The following is a 17,978-nucleotide window of genomic DNA, read 5'->3' as shown; positions in this document are numbered from 1 at the left end:
AAAGCTATCGATTCCTATGCAAAAACCAAGAAGAAAATATTTAAACTATATATTGAGAATTTTCTTCATATAGACTGTTCACTCACATTTATTTTTTTACCCAAATCAACTATGTTGCCATCTCTTAGAAACTTGCTTCTTTTAATAGCTGAAGTCACTCAATTCTCTAAAACTAAATTAATGTCCTTTGTAAAGTAGCATGAGAAGGACAAATTACAGAATTGAAACCAAGAACAAGGTCTTTTGCCTCTACAATGTTGAGTGAAGGAATGCAAATATATGTGAAAGTGCTTCTTATGGTTTCAATAACACAACGTGCTTTACTAGATCTACAAACATAATTGTTGGCTCAGATGACCCCTGTAACTTGAAAACAGTATACAGATTTGCTTTAATCATACTTTAAGTTTCAACAAATAATTATTTTTCTTTAATTATAATACAGTTCTCAATATAAATTGACAGGTCAAAATGCCAATGCCTTCTAAAGGCATATTCTTGAAATTTAGGAATTAAAGAAGGGAATAAATGTGTGAATCCTTCACAAAGGGTTACACGACTATATGAAACAGTCAGACAAAATACAAGACATTCCTGAAGTGTGAAAATGAACACAATGAAAATCTCACTGTTTATTTAAACTACCCTCTTACACAGTATGCAATTTTTACCACACATTTCAGAGCAATGAATAATGCTGCAGCATAATACTGCCTGGGTATTGACGAGAACAAGCTCCTATTTTACACTTAGGAAAGCCAGATTTACTCCAGAATCAAAAAGCCAAGGAATTTCAGCAATAAGTAGCTTCATTTGTCAAGCTCTACTTTCAAATAGCTCACTTACACTATTAGAAATCTATCATAATCTAATATACTTCTCTTCGTAATCTAAAACTAAATAGGAGTACAACTAACTCCTGAATTATAAATTATAGTTAGTAACAAACAGATCATGATTAAGGTTAGGCCCAAGAGTTTTGACTAGAGCTGATATTTGTAGGGTCAGTCATAAATTGTTGTTGGTATAATGTTTAGGTTTAAAACAAATTATCCCACTTCTGAATGCTACACAGCCTTATTAGTTATAATACTGCTTTATATAACTTAATGTTAATTATAATATTGTGTTAGACCTTGCCCTTAAAAATGCTTTCAAAAAAGATTTGTGGCCACCATGGGTTTGGCTACTCCTCTGCAGAGAATGGTATAAGCATAAAAATTTTATTATCCAGATGCTAACCATAAAAAAGCTAGGTGTAACAGCCATAGTTTGACCATCTCCTCCTTGATGTTACTTAGGGTAGTCCCACTGTTTACACAGACCTTTAGCTTGGTGTGGGCTTTGTGGGGCTGATGGGTGTTGTACCCTGATAATAAGTCAGATAGCTTTCTTTGAGTTTTTGTCTCTTTTTGTACCATGTACTGATATGCTGCCCAATTAACCAGTCAGTCATATACATCAATTGAACTTGTAACACAATTTTGGCTCAATAAGAATTAATACTGCAATAATATATGACTGCTATTAAGTTCTATCTTTACAAAGAATTTCTGCCAATTCTATGAAAAGAAACACATCTTTTTTTGTCTCTGGACTCTCAGAATATCAGTATATACTATTTTAAATATATGTAAAACTTCTGCAAACAGTAAACTCTGTTGGAAAAGCATTTGAATTACATTTTCATGCCTCTATCTATTGTTACAATGACTCAAACTTGACCATTTCCTACTCATTCAAAATAGAAAATACATCTGACAAAATGCTATCAATATCATCTCCTTTACCTTGTGATTGCAAACTACACCTCACAATGTTATCGAGAATCAGAACTGTCTATAGTATGAAAGTATTAGTCAAGACACAAAGGCAGTATAAACTACAACAAATTATTTTAATTGTATTATCAAAGTGACAGAGAAGGAAAAATAATTCAAGTAACTTTTGAACTATTTAATTTTTGAACTGTGACTAGAATATACTCAGAAGAATAATGTTGAATATACTCTTAGAAGAAAAAGAATTGCAAAGAAATCTCAAGCCTTACTTAGTAAATTTGTTGTTGGTAGCAGGATTAGTGTACCAATTTAGAAACTATTTTGTGTGTATTCTAAAATGAAACAAATAAGTAAATTCATTTAAATCGGGGTGAGGAGAACTATAAAAATATGGGGAGGTAAAGAAGAACTCTATGATAACTATTGGAGGAATCAGTATAAATTAATGATTTTTTAAAAGTATATTTACTGGCTTTCTGCTGAAAGGACCTAAAAGGAATTACACCCAAGTACCAAGGGTACACCAAGGACCTCTTTGTGGTCTCTAAATACCATTTCCAAGGGTCCAAGGGTCCTTGGAAAACAGTGGATTACACATCTGGGGGCAAGAAAGTGTAAGGCAATCCTGAAACATCTTTTTGATTTTTCCTCGAGAAAAAGTGTTCAAAGACTGATGGAGACATATCAAAGGCACAGAACAGTACCCAAAAAATCCATAAAATACTAAAGAATTAATCTAACATAAATATATTTCATCATGTCTACAACTCAGTTTTAATGGGTTAGAAAAATGTCTGTGGTGTGTAGGAGTGTGTATAAGAGAGAGAATACACAAATGTGGGAAAATATTAAAACTGGCCAAAGAAAGTGAATCTGGAACTTTTGTGTAGACTTTTAATTTTTCAAAGTAAAAAGCTAGAAAAAAAAATACAGAAATGTGTACTTTTGTGGTACTGCCTTTTTAGGACAAAAATTATAATGGAATTAGATATAACCCAAAAGAAGATATAGAACATCTGTTGGCTCTACATTAACACCTGGGAACAACTGCATAATTTAGGTATGGACCTGCCACAAACAGTCTTTGCTGGTACCAGATATAATACAGATAGACTTTTAACAACATACACGGAAATCTGGAAAAGTCAAAACACAAAAATAAATCTTTTTGATAACATCCCCCTCCTCTACCAATCCTGAACATCCCCCACCCCACCCCTAACACACACACGAATTTGGCAGAATAAGCAGTAGTGGGGGAGAGCCAGAATGCAGAGAGATCTCACAATCTCCCACACTCCTCAGCTTCCAGAAACTTGCTGAAGATGAATCCAGAGATGGACGGAAACAAACTAAAAAGCTGAAAACTATCCCCGTCTCAATTCAAATGCTGGTTAAGATCAAAGAGCTAATACCAGGGCTGAGTGTCTAGGAAGCTGGAGACTGAGCCAAAGAGCAGAGATCTCCTTAATTCAAACTGGAAGTAAAGTAAAACAATGAAAACTGCAACCCTGTCCAGCTAAAGCAGGACTCATGGTGAGATCCAAATGCTCAGCCCCTCACCTTCCATTCTAACACAGGAAAAAATGTTCCTTCTCTGAGAAAAAGAAAAAAGCAAGTGAAAGCAATTATTTACTTCCAGTTTTATCATTTTTTATACATGTCTTACATAAAATAGAAAGCTATGAGACATTAAAACCCACAATCAAGAGTAAATTCTAGCCAACAGAACTAAATTCTTAGATAATGTGTCTGTTGGAATTAACAGACAAGGACTTTAAAATAACTATAATAATTAGGTTTAAAATGTACAGAAAAAGAATAGGTGAACAGATGGGAATTTTCTACAGAGAAATGGAAGCTCTAGAAAAAAACTGAAATTCTAAAATCGAAATTTGTATCTTAAATGAAAAATTCATTGGACTGAGTAGCAGACTGAACGTATCAGAATAAAGTATCGGTGAACTCAGGGATATGGCAAGAGAAAACACCCAAATAGAGACAAAGATAAAAAAAAAAAAAAAAAAAGGAAGGAGTATCAAAGCCCAAAAGGACAACATCCAAAACTGAACATACATGGAATGAGAATCCTCAAAAAAGAGAGACAATGGGAAAAACAAAATATTTGAAGAGAAGATGCTGACTAAAAATTTTCCAAAACAGATTTAAAAAAAAAAAAATCAACCCATAGAAAAAAGATGTTCAATGAGCCTGTTAAACAGGGCATGTACTAAGAAGACCACATCTAAATTTATAACCATCAAACCAAATATAAAAAGAAAGTCTTCAAACCATCAGAGAAGACACATTACATGCAGAGTAACAATAAGAATGGTAACTGACTTCTCATCAAACAATGGAAACCAGAAGACAATAGAATGACATTTAAAGTGCTGAAAGGTAAAGCTACCAACCTAGAATTCTCATCCAGCAAAAATACACTTCAAAAAAGAAAGGCAACATACAGACATTTTTAGACAGGGAAAAGCTAAGAGACCTTGCTGGCAGCAGATCTTGACCACAACACTAAATAAAGTTCTTAAGACGGAAGATAAATTATACCAGATGGAAACCCAGACCTGTAGGATGAAAAATATCACTGACACCCAAACACAGGTGTCCAGATGTGAAGGATGACTAGGTGGTAAAAAGGAGGGAAGTATGAGGGGAATAGGAAACAGTATGTATAAAAGCCCTGAGGAAGGAAAAGGAGTGGTCCTTTCTGGGAACTAGAGAAGGAAGGACAGTGGAATTGAAACTTAGAAAAGAGCCTGGTGGGCAGCCCAGGTGGCTCAGTGGTTTAGCGCTGCCTTCATCCCAGGGTGTGATCCTGGAGACCTGAAATCAAGTCCCATGTCAGTCAGGCTCCCTGCATGGAGCCTGCTTCTCCCTCTGCCTGTGTCTGTTCCTGTGTGTGTGTGTGTGTGTGTGTGTGTGTGTGTGTGTGTGTGTGTGTGTCTCATGAATAAATAAATAAAATCTTTTAAAAAATTTTTTGGAAAAAAAAAAAAAAAAAGAAAAAACATCCTGGACAATGGTGAGAGCCAGCAGGGCTCAGGTCACAAAGGGAGCTGTAGGCTCTTCTACTCCATTTATAGGCAGTTTTCAAATCTAAGCAATAGACACATTCCTATCTAAGATCAGCACAATCTTTTTTTTTTTTTTTGGGGGGGGGGACTTTTGGAGTTTATGCAAGTTTAATATAAATTCACAAATCCAAAGTACACCTCTCAATAGCCTTAATAAATAATACAACTTGCACTCATACTATTTTCCAAATTAATGTAAAAAATAAGTTAAGCCACACCACTCTTCTGCATGTAACCTTCCAATGGCCTTTCCACCTCTCCAAATGAACTGTACAATGACCAACAAGGACTACAGAAATGGCTCCTTCCACAACCCACCTCCCACTTTTAACTGGCCTCATCCCTTCCACTTTCTGCTCCTGTCACAATGGGGAGCTCTTGCTACTCCCCCAAATAAGCCAATATTCTCCCATGGTAGGTAGATGGTAGAAGATGGTCCCACCTTCACAGGATTATCCACAAGGACAGGGATCTTTGTTTTACTGAGTTAATAACATATCCTCAGCATCTACAAGTACCCTGCAAACAATTAGCCCTCTATATACACTGTTTTAATCCAGCCAAATAAAAGGAAGACCCAGAATAAAATGTCCTGGCCAAAAGGTTACCCTCACAAGAAAAGGAAGAAAGAAAGGAAGGAAAGGACGGAGGGAAAAAGTAAAAGGAATAGAGAAAGAGAAAGAGAAGAAAAAAAGTTTCATAAATTAGCAAGGAAAGATCTCTGTACTTTTGACTTGTAAAAGATAAACTGTGGTGTTATCACTGAAATTCTATTCCCCTATCTGAATTACCTGTGTTGAGAGAAGTTTGGAGAGATTCATGGTTAATCAGGAAACCTAGAATTCTGTCCCTGCTTCACAACCCTGAGCCAAACACTTAACCTTTTAGTGCTTCCAATTATTATGCAAACTGGAATATTATTATTTACTACTTATCTACCATACAAGAACATTCAACCGATTAATGAGGCTGTTTTCAAAGTGTTCTAAGAACTGTTTTCCAAACCTTACACAAATAACATAACTATGTCAATAATTAATTAGGAACATGTACATTTATAATTTCATTATCTTAGTTCAGTTCAAAAATCTTTAAGAAACTAGTATGGGTCAGAAATACGTTATGGGTAATAAAAAAAAAGGTTAATTAGATATGCCTCGATAGCAAATCTTTCATATACTACTCTGAATTACTTACTTTGGTTCCAAAAAAAAAAAAGGATTTTCTTACCCATATGTGCCTATCTTTTTATCTGTGAGCATGTGAGCATGTTTTATATAAAACACCATCAGTCGTGCTTGGTAATAACTTATAAAATCTCACCATGAAAATGTTAAACAAACTTATTTCACATATAATGAATTTTTTAACAGTCAAAAATTAAAGAAAAATATTATATTTCATTTTTTTCATATACTCCTCTAAATGCTTTTTAGTCAGGATGCTAAAAATCCTGCAGCATCCAGCCGTGCAGCATACATTGGATCTTATAATAAGGAAGGATTCAAAAGGCAAAGCAAAACTGTTAGTTTTCATCTTAGCAATAACTCTCAATAGTGACAGGGTCAACATTTAATAAAAAAAAAAGCTCGACAAGGGAAAAATATCAATATAATTTTTATTATGAAACATATAACCTCAATATTATTAATCATTACTATGAGCAATTAATGAGTCCTTCACTGCTTCTTCACAGGTTTCAGATTTGAAGGTTTTCAACTTCTGTTTTATATTTTTTGATTAATCCTTTTATACCATACATCTTGTAGTTCTTTAAGGCCCTAAATTTTCCCTTGTAAAATCATCTGAGTGAAAGAATATTTTCAAAAGTACATCATATTCTATCTTAGACTCAAGCAGAGAGCAAATTGAATGATGGAAATAGAACTTAAAGGCAAGTAACATTTCACAACTATTTTTTGGTATGTAAATCACTCACATGATTAAAATACCTCTCCTAAGAAAGAGGGTAGGTACCACTTAGTAAGCCACCAGCAATTGTAATTAGCACAACACTGTGATACTCTAGCAAAATTCACTAAATGCGTGAATGGGTACTACCAGAGCAGATGCTTCTCTGATATATGCTTTGGGCAACATTTTTTAAATCCAGAAAAAAATAGAATTTGACAATCTTGCAGTCTGAAAACTAAAATAAATATTAAATTATTTAAAAAATGGTTTCAGATACTTCAATTCTCACCCTTATCTTACCCAAAATTATAATTTATTCCCTCCATTTTAACGTCTTTACTCCAAATGGTTACTTTTCTACTCTAAAGCTAAGTTCTGACATTAAGTACAATTACCTACTTGACTATTTCAGTAAAACTTCAATTCTAATTCCAATTACATTTAGTTTACCCTTTCTTAAGTAGAAAGTAATGTCTAAGCATATTTAAACACACCAAGTAGCTGAAAGGTATAAAAAAAAAAAGTCTATCAACCTGAAAAATGATCTGAATAGTCCAAATTTCATTGGTATAAACTGAAAAGACTTCGTAAGGAATGATGTGAGCTACATGAGGATTAAAATTATAAGAAAAACATAAAATCAGGAATTGACAAGCTCTAATTGAGCTCTAATAACACAATAGACCTTTCTGTTTAACAGACAGTCATCTTTAAACTTCACCTTCGCTTCAAATTTTTCTATAATCTCTTTCCTCCAACATCTTATTGTGAACTCAATGCTCCTTTCCTCTATTGTTAAGTTGTTATTTCTGATCTCTTAGGTCATTCTCACAGGATCTGTGCCTCCATATGCTCTGTGGTCCACGCTATGACATTGAGAAGCATCCAGTCAAGAAGAGGCCAAAAAATTATTTTTTGCTCAGAAGTCAGACTAAACCATATTGTAATGATTTGTCTCAAATGCCCTAATCTATAAGGCCACTCTTAGCTTTAAATTTCTGTGATTCCAAACACTAAACATGTATTAGTTCAATATCCATTAGTAATCCACTGAACAATTAAAAAAAGTTCAACCTTGACTCTACAGTTAAGTTTTAGTATGATTATTCTTAGGGCTTTATAACATGTGCATATTCAAAAACTACAGATACTGAGTTTATAAATGCATAAAAGTATTAAGTTGCTTCACACAAAAAAGCCAACCATTCTTATCTTTCTCTCATACAAAATTTACCATGAAAGAAAACCAGGTAGACATATATTAATATTAATTCATTTACAATTACGATTGATTTGGTGGAAAGAGGTCACTGGCATCTTGAATTTTTATTAGAATTTAATCTAAACTAAGTTATTAATAATAATAACACAAAGTAACAGTTACCTAGTAGTTACTATGTGCCACACTTTGTTCTAGCAACTTTACACTTATGAATTCATTTAAACCCCCAATAATCCCACGAGATATGTGCCATCATTACACCCATTTACAAAGAGGAAACTAAGGCAAGTGAGATTAATAATTTGCTCAGGTCACAGAGCCACTAAATGGCAAAGCCAGGATTTGAACACAGGTAGTTTAGATCCAGAGTTGATACTTTTTAGAATAGTGTTCTCCTTAAAAAACTCTTGGATATGTGCAAGTTTGGAGGTATAATATAATTAATATTCTGCAAAGGAGACTTAAAAATACAACCAAGTTTAATAATATGCATTAAAATAGAAATATACCATATAACTCCTAACAAAAAGGAAATTAACTATATCCATGGCAGACTTATTTCCATTATAGCTGAACTTCACAATTTCAGCTATAAACATGAACTTTCACAATTTTAAATTACATAAAGAATTGATGCAGACGCACTTATTACTTCAAATCACTAAGAGATTAGTATATCACATAAAAGATATAACGTTCATGAAAACTTCAAATAAATGCGTGTTAGAATTTGAATTAAAATAAGACCAAACATTTTAAAAATGCTACTTTAGACTAAATTTAAAGAAATTAAATTTTAAAAAGAAATCTGTAGTTCTGGAAGTAAAATCTATAATTTTGAAAAGTATTTGACTACTTAGAAAAAGAAATTTGTATTTCTAAAAGTACAATCCCCTGAAGATTTTAAAAGTATTTGTTGACTACCTACCTCTCCATGATTGAAAAAGAAGCACAGCACTGTAACCAGGCCTCCTAATCGGCTGCCGCTGGAAAAGAGGATAGAAAACATAACTCAAATAACAAAAATGCAGGTCAATCCTAATGAAACCTTGAAATAATATGATAAACTTCTAGTTCTACACAAAGTAGTAGCCACACTAGAATTCTACTATGCTTATTTATAAAAGTTTATTCCATTTATCATATTAGTCAAAATAAGTTTCATTTCTAAAAAGCCATCTTCCATTTTCAAAATATACCAAAAAAAAAAAAAAAAACCCACACAAACTGACAGGCAATAAAAAATTGTGATTAGTCATGTTACTGGGCATCATGTAATCTCATTGTTCTTTTCTTCTTTCTTTCTTTCTTTCTTTCTTTCTTTCTTTCTTTCTTTCTTTCTTTCTTTCTTTCTCTCTCTCTCTCTCTCTCTCTCTTTTAATTCTTTAGTGACACATATTTATTTGTGTCCTCCAGCAGTTCTCAAACTATTTTTCTAGGGAAACATGACACACACTCAGGAAAGAGAAGAGAAGTGAAGAAAAAGGCTTCGTGGTCATAAAGGTAGAAAACATCACACTGACTCTTGCTCTTGGAAATTCAGAAAGCAAGCCAGCACATTAAAGATTTAATTAATTAAGCATTTCCCAAACCCCATCCCAAGCTACTTTCCTAAAGAACATGCTTGGAGAACACTGGTTTACAGGCAAAATTTTATCTTTCGTCGGTTTTAAAAACTTGTAAAAGTACACAAATATCAAAATATTACCACCAGGCTTCTAACTCTAGCTAAGAAATCACAATCCCATAGTTTGGCAGTCCTAACAACTAAACCTTCATTTGTTTAGGTAAGAGTAATGCAGGTCCTCCCCACCCCCTCTTCCCATCCTGGACAGAAGCATCTGGATAGGGGAAGGAGGGCTGTTTTAGGTTTGTTCCATCATTTTTTTCATCTTTACTCTTGAGGTCTTCTACTCTCTTCAGCTCATGCTGTCTTCTCACTATTTTACCCAAATATCCTTCCTCTGTCTAACCACCCAACAAGCATATGTAGAACATAGACAAGCCAGGGAGGTAACAAGGAATCAGACACAGGTATTCTAGGTCATGCTACTTACTCCTGGGGATGTAGGAGTAAGGAAACACAGAGGAGGTACAGGAGATGGCAGGGCTAATCCATGCAGCCAGCACACATCCCCTCTTCCTCCCTCCCAAGAGATGGGGAGGGCTGGCAGCCCCAGCAAAAGTGGTCAGTCAGCCTTGGCACAAGATAAGGGTTAAGTCTGCATGTTCAGTGGAGTTTAGGGAGTTGCCATTTCCTCTACAGAATCTTGAGCCCCTTGCAGCTCTAGAGAAGAGATAGCAGTGCTAAAAGTTTGAGGAAAGGGGGGTTGTCTGAAATACCACTTGCATTTAAGGACAGAGGTAATGAGGGAAAACAGAAGAGCTGCAGAGCCATCTTAAGGGATCACAGGAAGCTGGAAGGCCACAAATTTACAGGACACTATTAGAACAACTGTGTGATTTTTCTCTACTGATTATCAGCCTGGACTAGCACAAATGTAACACAAAGGGACAAAGAAATAGCACATGGACCAGAAAGTGGCTGATAGCACTGAATCCTTAGACATGAGAAAGAATAGGTTCCTCAGGCCCTCTGAGCACCATGAGGAGCTCAGGTGGGCATCTTCATGGGAGCTGGTGGGACCAATTAACAGAAATAACATGGCGGCCTTCCAGAAAGAAATAAGAAAACATAACCACAAGTTATGATGAATCATAGAAATAAGAGGGACACATAAGGGAGCCAGAATGTCATACAGACCAGAGAGCCGAAGGCAGGGCTCTGCCCTCAGAGGCACTGCATATCTTAGAAAAATCCGCAAACAGGCCAATGCCAGGCTTCATGGCAAGCCATAAGACATTAAAGAAGTGTGAGTTATGGGTTTAAATAACCAGTAATATTTTGAACTTACTCCAATAAGAATAATGCAAATGTCTATATATTTTAAAAGTTGGGTTTCCTCATTGCCACTTCTTCCAATCCTATTCACTTAAGATAATCAATAACATTTGTGTGCGTCCACCCTCCTAAATCTTTCTCTGTACCAATACAAATATATATTTTAATGTGATCATGCTATTAACACCTCTATGAAATTTTTTCCTTTTCTAATTAATCGATTATAAAGATTACTCTTAATCAATACACATAACCTAAGGCACTCTTAATAACAGATGTCAAACGCTGCATAGTAAAAATGGACTATAATTTATCCGGTCCTTTCCCTATTATTGAACATTTTTTAATTTCTTACTATGACAAAATCATGCTAAAATAAATATCCTTGTACATGTAAATACTGGTGCTTTTAGTTCTATAGGACAGACCTAACTATGAGACTGCCAAGTCAAAAACTGCATTTTCCAGAAAATGCTATACCAGTCCACACACACCCATAACACAGCATCTGATGGGCCCAAACCCTTTTGTATTTTGCCCATGGGATAAGTGGAAACTTTTTTCTCACTGCTATTTTGATTTTTACCTCCTGCCTACTAATACAAGGCATCATTTTAATGGGTTTTGGGGACAATATGCATTTTCTCTTTTGTGAAGTGCCTGTTTACATTCTTGTCCATTTTTCTACTGGATCATCTGTTTCACTATTCAAAGATTAAGGGTATCCACTTTTTTACTGCCATATGTGTGATTAAGCCTTTTGATATAAGCTATGGTATATTTTGCCAAAAAGAAATTTTAAGCTTTATGCAGTTAAATGTCAACACTTTCCTTTATTTCTTCTGCAATTCCCTGTCTTATCTGTGAAGATCTTTCTTACCTCAAAATGACACAGTGTTCTAAAATATCTACTAGTAACATTATATTTTACATTTAAATCTTTCATCCACAGAAATGTATGTGTAAAACCCTAATTTTGTTCTCTTTGAAACCGATAGCCAATTATGCTAATACTATTTATCAAATAAACATTCCTTTTTCCAGTGTAGTGAAATTCAGCCTTTATCATCCATTAATTTCTCACAATACTAAAATCTGTTAATTCTAGTCAGTTGATTTAATTCTGTATTTTCTATATCACAATGTTTTCATTACTATAGCATTATAGTAATCTTAACAAATGATAGGGAAAGTTCCCCACTCATAAGTGCTCTTTTAACATTTTTTAAGGTAATTTTAACCACTGCCCCTTCCTTCACACAAATAAGTGTTGGATTCCTGATCAGAATGTCATTAAATTTGCATATAACTTTGAAAGAATTGTCATTTATATGATGGTAAGTCTGCCCATTTGATTGGATAGTAGGTATCTCTCCATTTATTCAATTCTATTCTTTATTCCCCCCCCCCAATTCTATTCTTTAAATAAAAATGTTATGGACAAGCAAGAGAGCCACCAGATATCTAGAGCTAAAACTTCTAAAAATACAGGGATATGATAAAATCTGATCATTGTAAAATCTCATTACATGAGATGTAAAGTATTTAACACTTTGAGACTGTGGCAGGTGATATAAGCTTAAGAAAACACACCAAGGATTTGAATGAGATAATAAGCTCAATTTTATGAATATAAGTAGTATTTTGACTATACAGAGAACATACATAATTTTTTTTAAGTTACCTGACTGTAAAAACACCTCATCCTCTGATTATAATCCAAAACAACCTACACAAGAGATTGAAATACATGACCACCACCACCACTTTGGGAAATTAATGTAAAATTCTTTTTAAAAAATACCCTGAACAGAGAGTCAAAACTAAAATTTTGTGATTAAAATTTTTATGATTAAAATTTTAATTTTTTTTTAATAGCAGAGTGAAGATAGGGATGGGATAAAAAAGAAGACACGGATAGAAGAATCACAAGTCCAGTTTCCGAACCAAATCTCATGATAGGGTCTGCTCAAGAAGTCTTCCACCCTCACTCAATGTCCATAAGACCCATGGGGCTCTGGGACTGAACATTTTCCCAAAGGCAGAACCAATGTGACAACATTCCCTTTTCACCAAATAACCATAATATAGGTTATGGCCCAGCATCTTCCATGAACACAGACAGCTCTGCTTAACTAACCAGGGAGGCAGATGTTCTGGTACACATTCATACCCTGCATAGCCAGGAGGGGAGAACAAAATTTGCTTATCTCCAAAGAATATATGAATTACAATCATTTTGAAATGATGTGACTTCCAATAAATCTAAAATAGTGCCCCCAGCATTTACCCCACCCCAATCCTCACAGACTATCACATAAGTCATTTTATTTTGCTAAACAGAAAAGATGTAATAATCAGAAAACTTAAGACTGATTTTCTTTTCCCCATTACAGTTGATCGTTGATATTTCAGCATTCCCTAGTGGTTAAAAAAAAAAGCTTCTTCTACAATATTACCTCTATCAGAAAATATGAAGGCTCCTATTGTGCAAATTTTAAAATAGTCTAAGTTCGCACATTAACTCATACATCTCCTTCACCTTTTGAGTCTTGATTTCCTCAGGTATAAAATGAAGGAGTAAGAATGTAAACGATCTTAGGAATACTTTTCAGTTCTGACATTTAATAATTTACAATTCTCTTCTTTCTCACATCTTTAAGTACATGGATTCAAATCAATCATCATATTTGGGTCAGCTTAGTTAATCACTGACACTTGTACCTCTATTTACCAAAAAATAATAAAACATACTAAGTTCAACATTCAAGGAGAAAAAATAATCATAGTTAATTCAAAATGTTATTAAATAACTCTTGGAGTGAGTTAAATGAAATAACTTTTGTTGTATGAATGCTTATGAAAGAGAAAATGAGAGAATAATGTGGAAATAACTGAATTAAGAGAATTCCGATCTCAAGTTTGAGATGTAAAGTATAAGCACCTTGCTAGACAGGTGAAAAAATGCCCAGCAGGCCTGCTGAGAGCTGAGCATTTTCCCTTAAACTTACACGTGGATCCTCTGGCATCTCTGAAGCATTAAAGAAAGGCACAGAGAGTAAAGGTGAGGAACAAGAATGACAATCAGGAAGGCTAAGAAAGGTCTCAGCTTAGTTTTTCCAGTCTATTACAGGCAACTAATTAATGCCTTTAACTCTTGCTGGGGCCAAGAAATAGAATTATTTACTAGAACTTCCTAGTTCATCATGGTAGCTCACATAGTGCCTAATACTGGACCTGAGCCTTGCTACGGCACAGAATCTAAAGGTATCGGAGTAGTAAATGAAAGCGTAAAAATTATCCAATCAAAAGTTGTCAGGCATTCCTTTGGCAGGGGAACTTTAAGTCAAACACACCACATCTCACATCACTACTATCCTTGATCACTGACACAGGATCCTGCTCATTATCAGCGCCATGTGTTCAGTGGAGCCTCTACTGTGACCCAACCACCACAATACTTGAGTCCCCATCCAGACCTTTAACTGTGCCCTCCAGAACCTCCATTCCATGCCTCTACCCAGATGCTTCCCTCTCCTCCTTCCTTGAAACCTCACCATCCTCTGAGAAGAAGTTTCCCTTCCTCATGCCACCATTCCCCTGTATGGCTCAAGGCCCAGAGGTAAGGCCAGCAGCCTCCTCTATTGCTACTTTCAGACACCGTGCAGGACCCTTTGTGAGAGCCTGCTCCTCCAAGCTCATTTCTTACTTGCCTCCTCACAGAAGTTCTCTCCCAACACTCCAGCTCATTCCCCATACAGCTGTTCTCCCTCATCAAGGGCATGCTTAGAGTCTTAACTCACAGAGGCTGCATCCAGGGTTCCCTATTCCTCTTTTCCAATCCCTCTATTGCACTGAGGTGGCTTTTTGAGAACTTTTTAATGATCCTTTTTATGAACTTCTCCAGATTTAATGTCTGCTGCTCTGTATCACTGTGGCTACTCTGATCTGTCTTTGATCTCTTCCTCCCCTTGAATATTTACCTTTCTCTGTCTCCAAAGCATCTCAGCTCTTGTCAGAAGAACCTGCCCATTGTTTTGAAGACATAGCTAGTCATCTGAAAATGCCTTTTGTTCCACAAGAGGAACCAACCAGTAACTGAGCATAATGTATTAATCTTCTTTATTTATCTACTCTTATTTTCTTTGTTATTGAAGGTTCATGTTTCTTTGATACCAGAAAGGATTTTTAACTACTTTATTTCTAGATGTGTTCCAGATGCCCCGAAGGCCTGGTAGATTAGTCTATATGCCAAATCTTCCCTTTAATTTTGCTCATTAACATTCTCCTTTCTATCCTGAATAGTGATAGTGAATAGTCATAGTTAATGTAACCAGTTTTTCTATTTTCTTCTCATGATCCAACCCAACTTATGTATGAAATGACTCAGTGTGGCAGAACAGAGTAGCTTTCCTTATCAGTTCTTTGTATCAATGTACATCTCCCCCTTCCCCAATCTGTTTTAAGGCAAAGGTGAACTTCTTATTCTTTATGCCAATTTTGTTTTGCTTCCATTGTTTTGAGATTTTTCTGTTGTTCATGCTTCATTAAGACAAAAACAAGCATTATTATTTATGCAGACTGGATCTTTGGCTAACAATGTCTTAAATAAGCTATGAATTACACCAGTTCAAACTTTTCAGTTCCATGTTATTGTTGCAGGGTTTTTTTTCCTTGTTTTTTTTGTTTTTGGAACGTTCTATTAACTTGGCCTGCTAGCACATCTTTAATCATTTGGTCTAACAGTTGTATATGAATATTTAAAAGATAAGTATTTCTCTTCAGTATTCATAAACTGATGGAAGTTATTGGTTGAAAATATTGGCATCTTTTCTCTATCCTTTTTTAGGTCATTATCTCAGCAAATGACACTAAACCACACCGTTTGCTGCCCAAATCTGACGCCTAGGAGAGATCTATAACTTTCCTGCTATATCTGTTTCCTTAGAGTTACACCTTGAAGTGCTAGATATATATTTCTTCAGTAAAAAATAAACTTAAGACTGGAATCTGGAGGGGAAAAAAGGGTAGAATCTGCAAAGGAAAAACTTCAGACGAGTCCACTAAAAAAATATTTCTGAAATTGGTAAAATGCTAATGAAGCTTATATGATAGATAATATTTTTGTGCCTTTCACTAATAGCAATCAAAAGCTAAGGGTTTTTTCCCAATAATTTATTTATTCATTTCTTTCAATTAAAAACTATTTTCTGAAAGGAAGCATTATTTTATTGCAATCTCACATAGGAGCCATTGCCTCTTAACTTGGGTATTCTCCCTTCTACTCAATCACTTCTTAAAAATTCTATAATCTTGCATTCCAGTTAGCTTATGAAACACTTCACCTCCCTATTACAACCCTGAAAAACCTTTGTTACATTAAATTTTCTTTTATATCTAAAGGCACACCAAAGAACTGGCAGTCACTCTAAGTTCTTCCCACATCATTTATTCAAATTATATAAAAACTCAATGCTAACAGGTTCCACCCACGATTTGGAGCTTCCATACAGCTTTTCTGTCCTCCAATTTCAATGACAGCCTAGGATAACCAAACAGCTAAGGAAAACTTTTGACATGGCAGGTGAAGACCAAAAGATTAAAAAAAGCAAACTAGATATCAAATTATTTAGGGAAGAAAAATAATCATTAGTATTCTCAGACAGAAAGATACTGAATCCCCAAAACAGAAATAAAATACTATTTTTGAAGGACAAACATTCTCAAAAATTAAAAGGTAACAAATGAAAAACTGAATAGAAAAATTGGAAAAATAAAGTCGACAAAATTTCCTAGAACATAGATAGCAATGATATTAAAAATGGAAAAAATATATGAAAATTAGAGGATCAGGAAATGCAATATCCAAATAACAAAAGTTCAGAAAGACAAAACAGAAGGAATGAAGTAAGTGAAGAAATAAACCATGAAAATCTCCCTGAAATTAAGGGCATAAGGTACAAGACTGAACCCATCACACATCCAAGATAATAAAGGGGAATAGATCTACGTGAGACATACCGTGAAATTTCAGAACCATGGAGACAGAGAAGATTCTACATCTTTCAGAAAGAAAGGAAAGAAAAGGTCACATACAAAAATTTAGGAATCTGAATAATTTAGGAATGCCTGAACAGTATCACATGAATGAACAACAGTGTGACACCTTCAAAATTCTGAAGGAAAACAGTTTCCAATCTGGAGTTCAATATTCAGCAAAACTGGGCAGCCCCGGTGGCGCAGCGGTTTAGCGCCACCTGCAGCCCAGGGTGTGATCCTGGAGACCCGGGATCGAGTCCCATGTTGGGCTTCCTGCATGGAGCCTGCTTCTCCCTCTGCCTGTGTCTCTGCCTCTCTCTCTCTCTCTCTCTCTGGGTCTCTCATGAATGAATAAATAAAATCTTAAAAAAAAATATTCAGCAAAACTATCAAATATGAGGACAAAAGAAAGATATTTTCAAATAACAAGGCTTCAAAAATTTACCTCCCATCAACTTACTCTCAAAAACTCCTAGAAGAAATACCAGAATGAAAAAATAAACCAAGACAGAGGAATACACAGGATATGGCACAAGAGATCCCATTATAGGAGAGCAATGAAGGAACTCTGGACAGTGAAGGAAATGCCAAGGTGACAGATGTCTACCAAACAATAGAAAGCAGTCAGTCCAGAACCAAGTACTGACTCATGCCCAGATCCTCATGTTTTATTTAACCCAAGAATAATGCCCCAGTGAGCTTGGACTAGATTGTTGTCTATATTTTGTCTTGGCTTCTACATGCCTTCTGTTGGCATCAGCTAAAGACACTCATTTCACCTACAGGAATTTTTCTGCTTTGGTATGCTCTTGAGAGCCAGGGTAAGTAGTAGTGAATTTGGAAACAGGGGACATCTCTTCTCCTCCCTGGTGTTGGACCAGGCCAACACTACATTTCTTTCAGATCCCTGGGCCAAATGAGTCCTACATTCATCCCAGGACTAGCTCATGACCTTGCCTACTGATGCCCTAGGGAGTCGGGCTCCTGATTAAAAACACATACATGATTTCTGAAACCCAACTATAGACAGT

At 35.2% G+C, this 17,978-nt stretch overlaps 1 protein-coding gene across 6 annotated transcripts in view; it reads right to left on the bottom strand.

Moving 5' to 3' along the window:
• The window catches only part of DPY19L1 (dpy-19 like C-mannosyltransferase 1), a 141,658-nt gene that overhangs the window by 88,930 nt on the left and 34,750 nt on the right, over positions 1-17,978 (bottom strand). For all 6 annotated transcript variants that reach the window (XR_012010664.1, XM_072783511.1, XM_072783510.1 and 3 more), the window contains exon 7: positions 8,935-8,992. Coding sequence is in view for 5 of the 6 variants with exons in the window: in XM_072783511.1 (XP_072639612.1) it covers positions 8,935-8,992 (58 nt within the window). In the remaining variant the exon portion in view is untranslated. The remainder of the gene's footprint in view (positions 1-8,934; positions 8,993-17,978) is intronic.

Source organism: Canis lupus, chromosome 18 (genome assembly GCF_048164855.1).
Source record: "Canis lupus baileyi chromosome 18, mCanLup2.hap1, whole genome shotgun sequence".
NCBI classification, from domain to species: Eukaryota; Metazoa; Chordata; class Mammalia; order Carnivora; family Canidae; genus Canis; species Canis lupus.
This window is presented reverse-complemented; position numbering and strand designations above follow the sequence as displayed.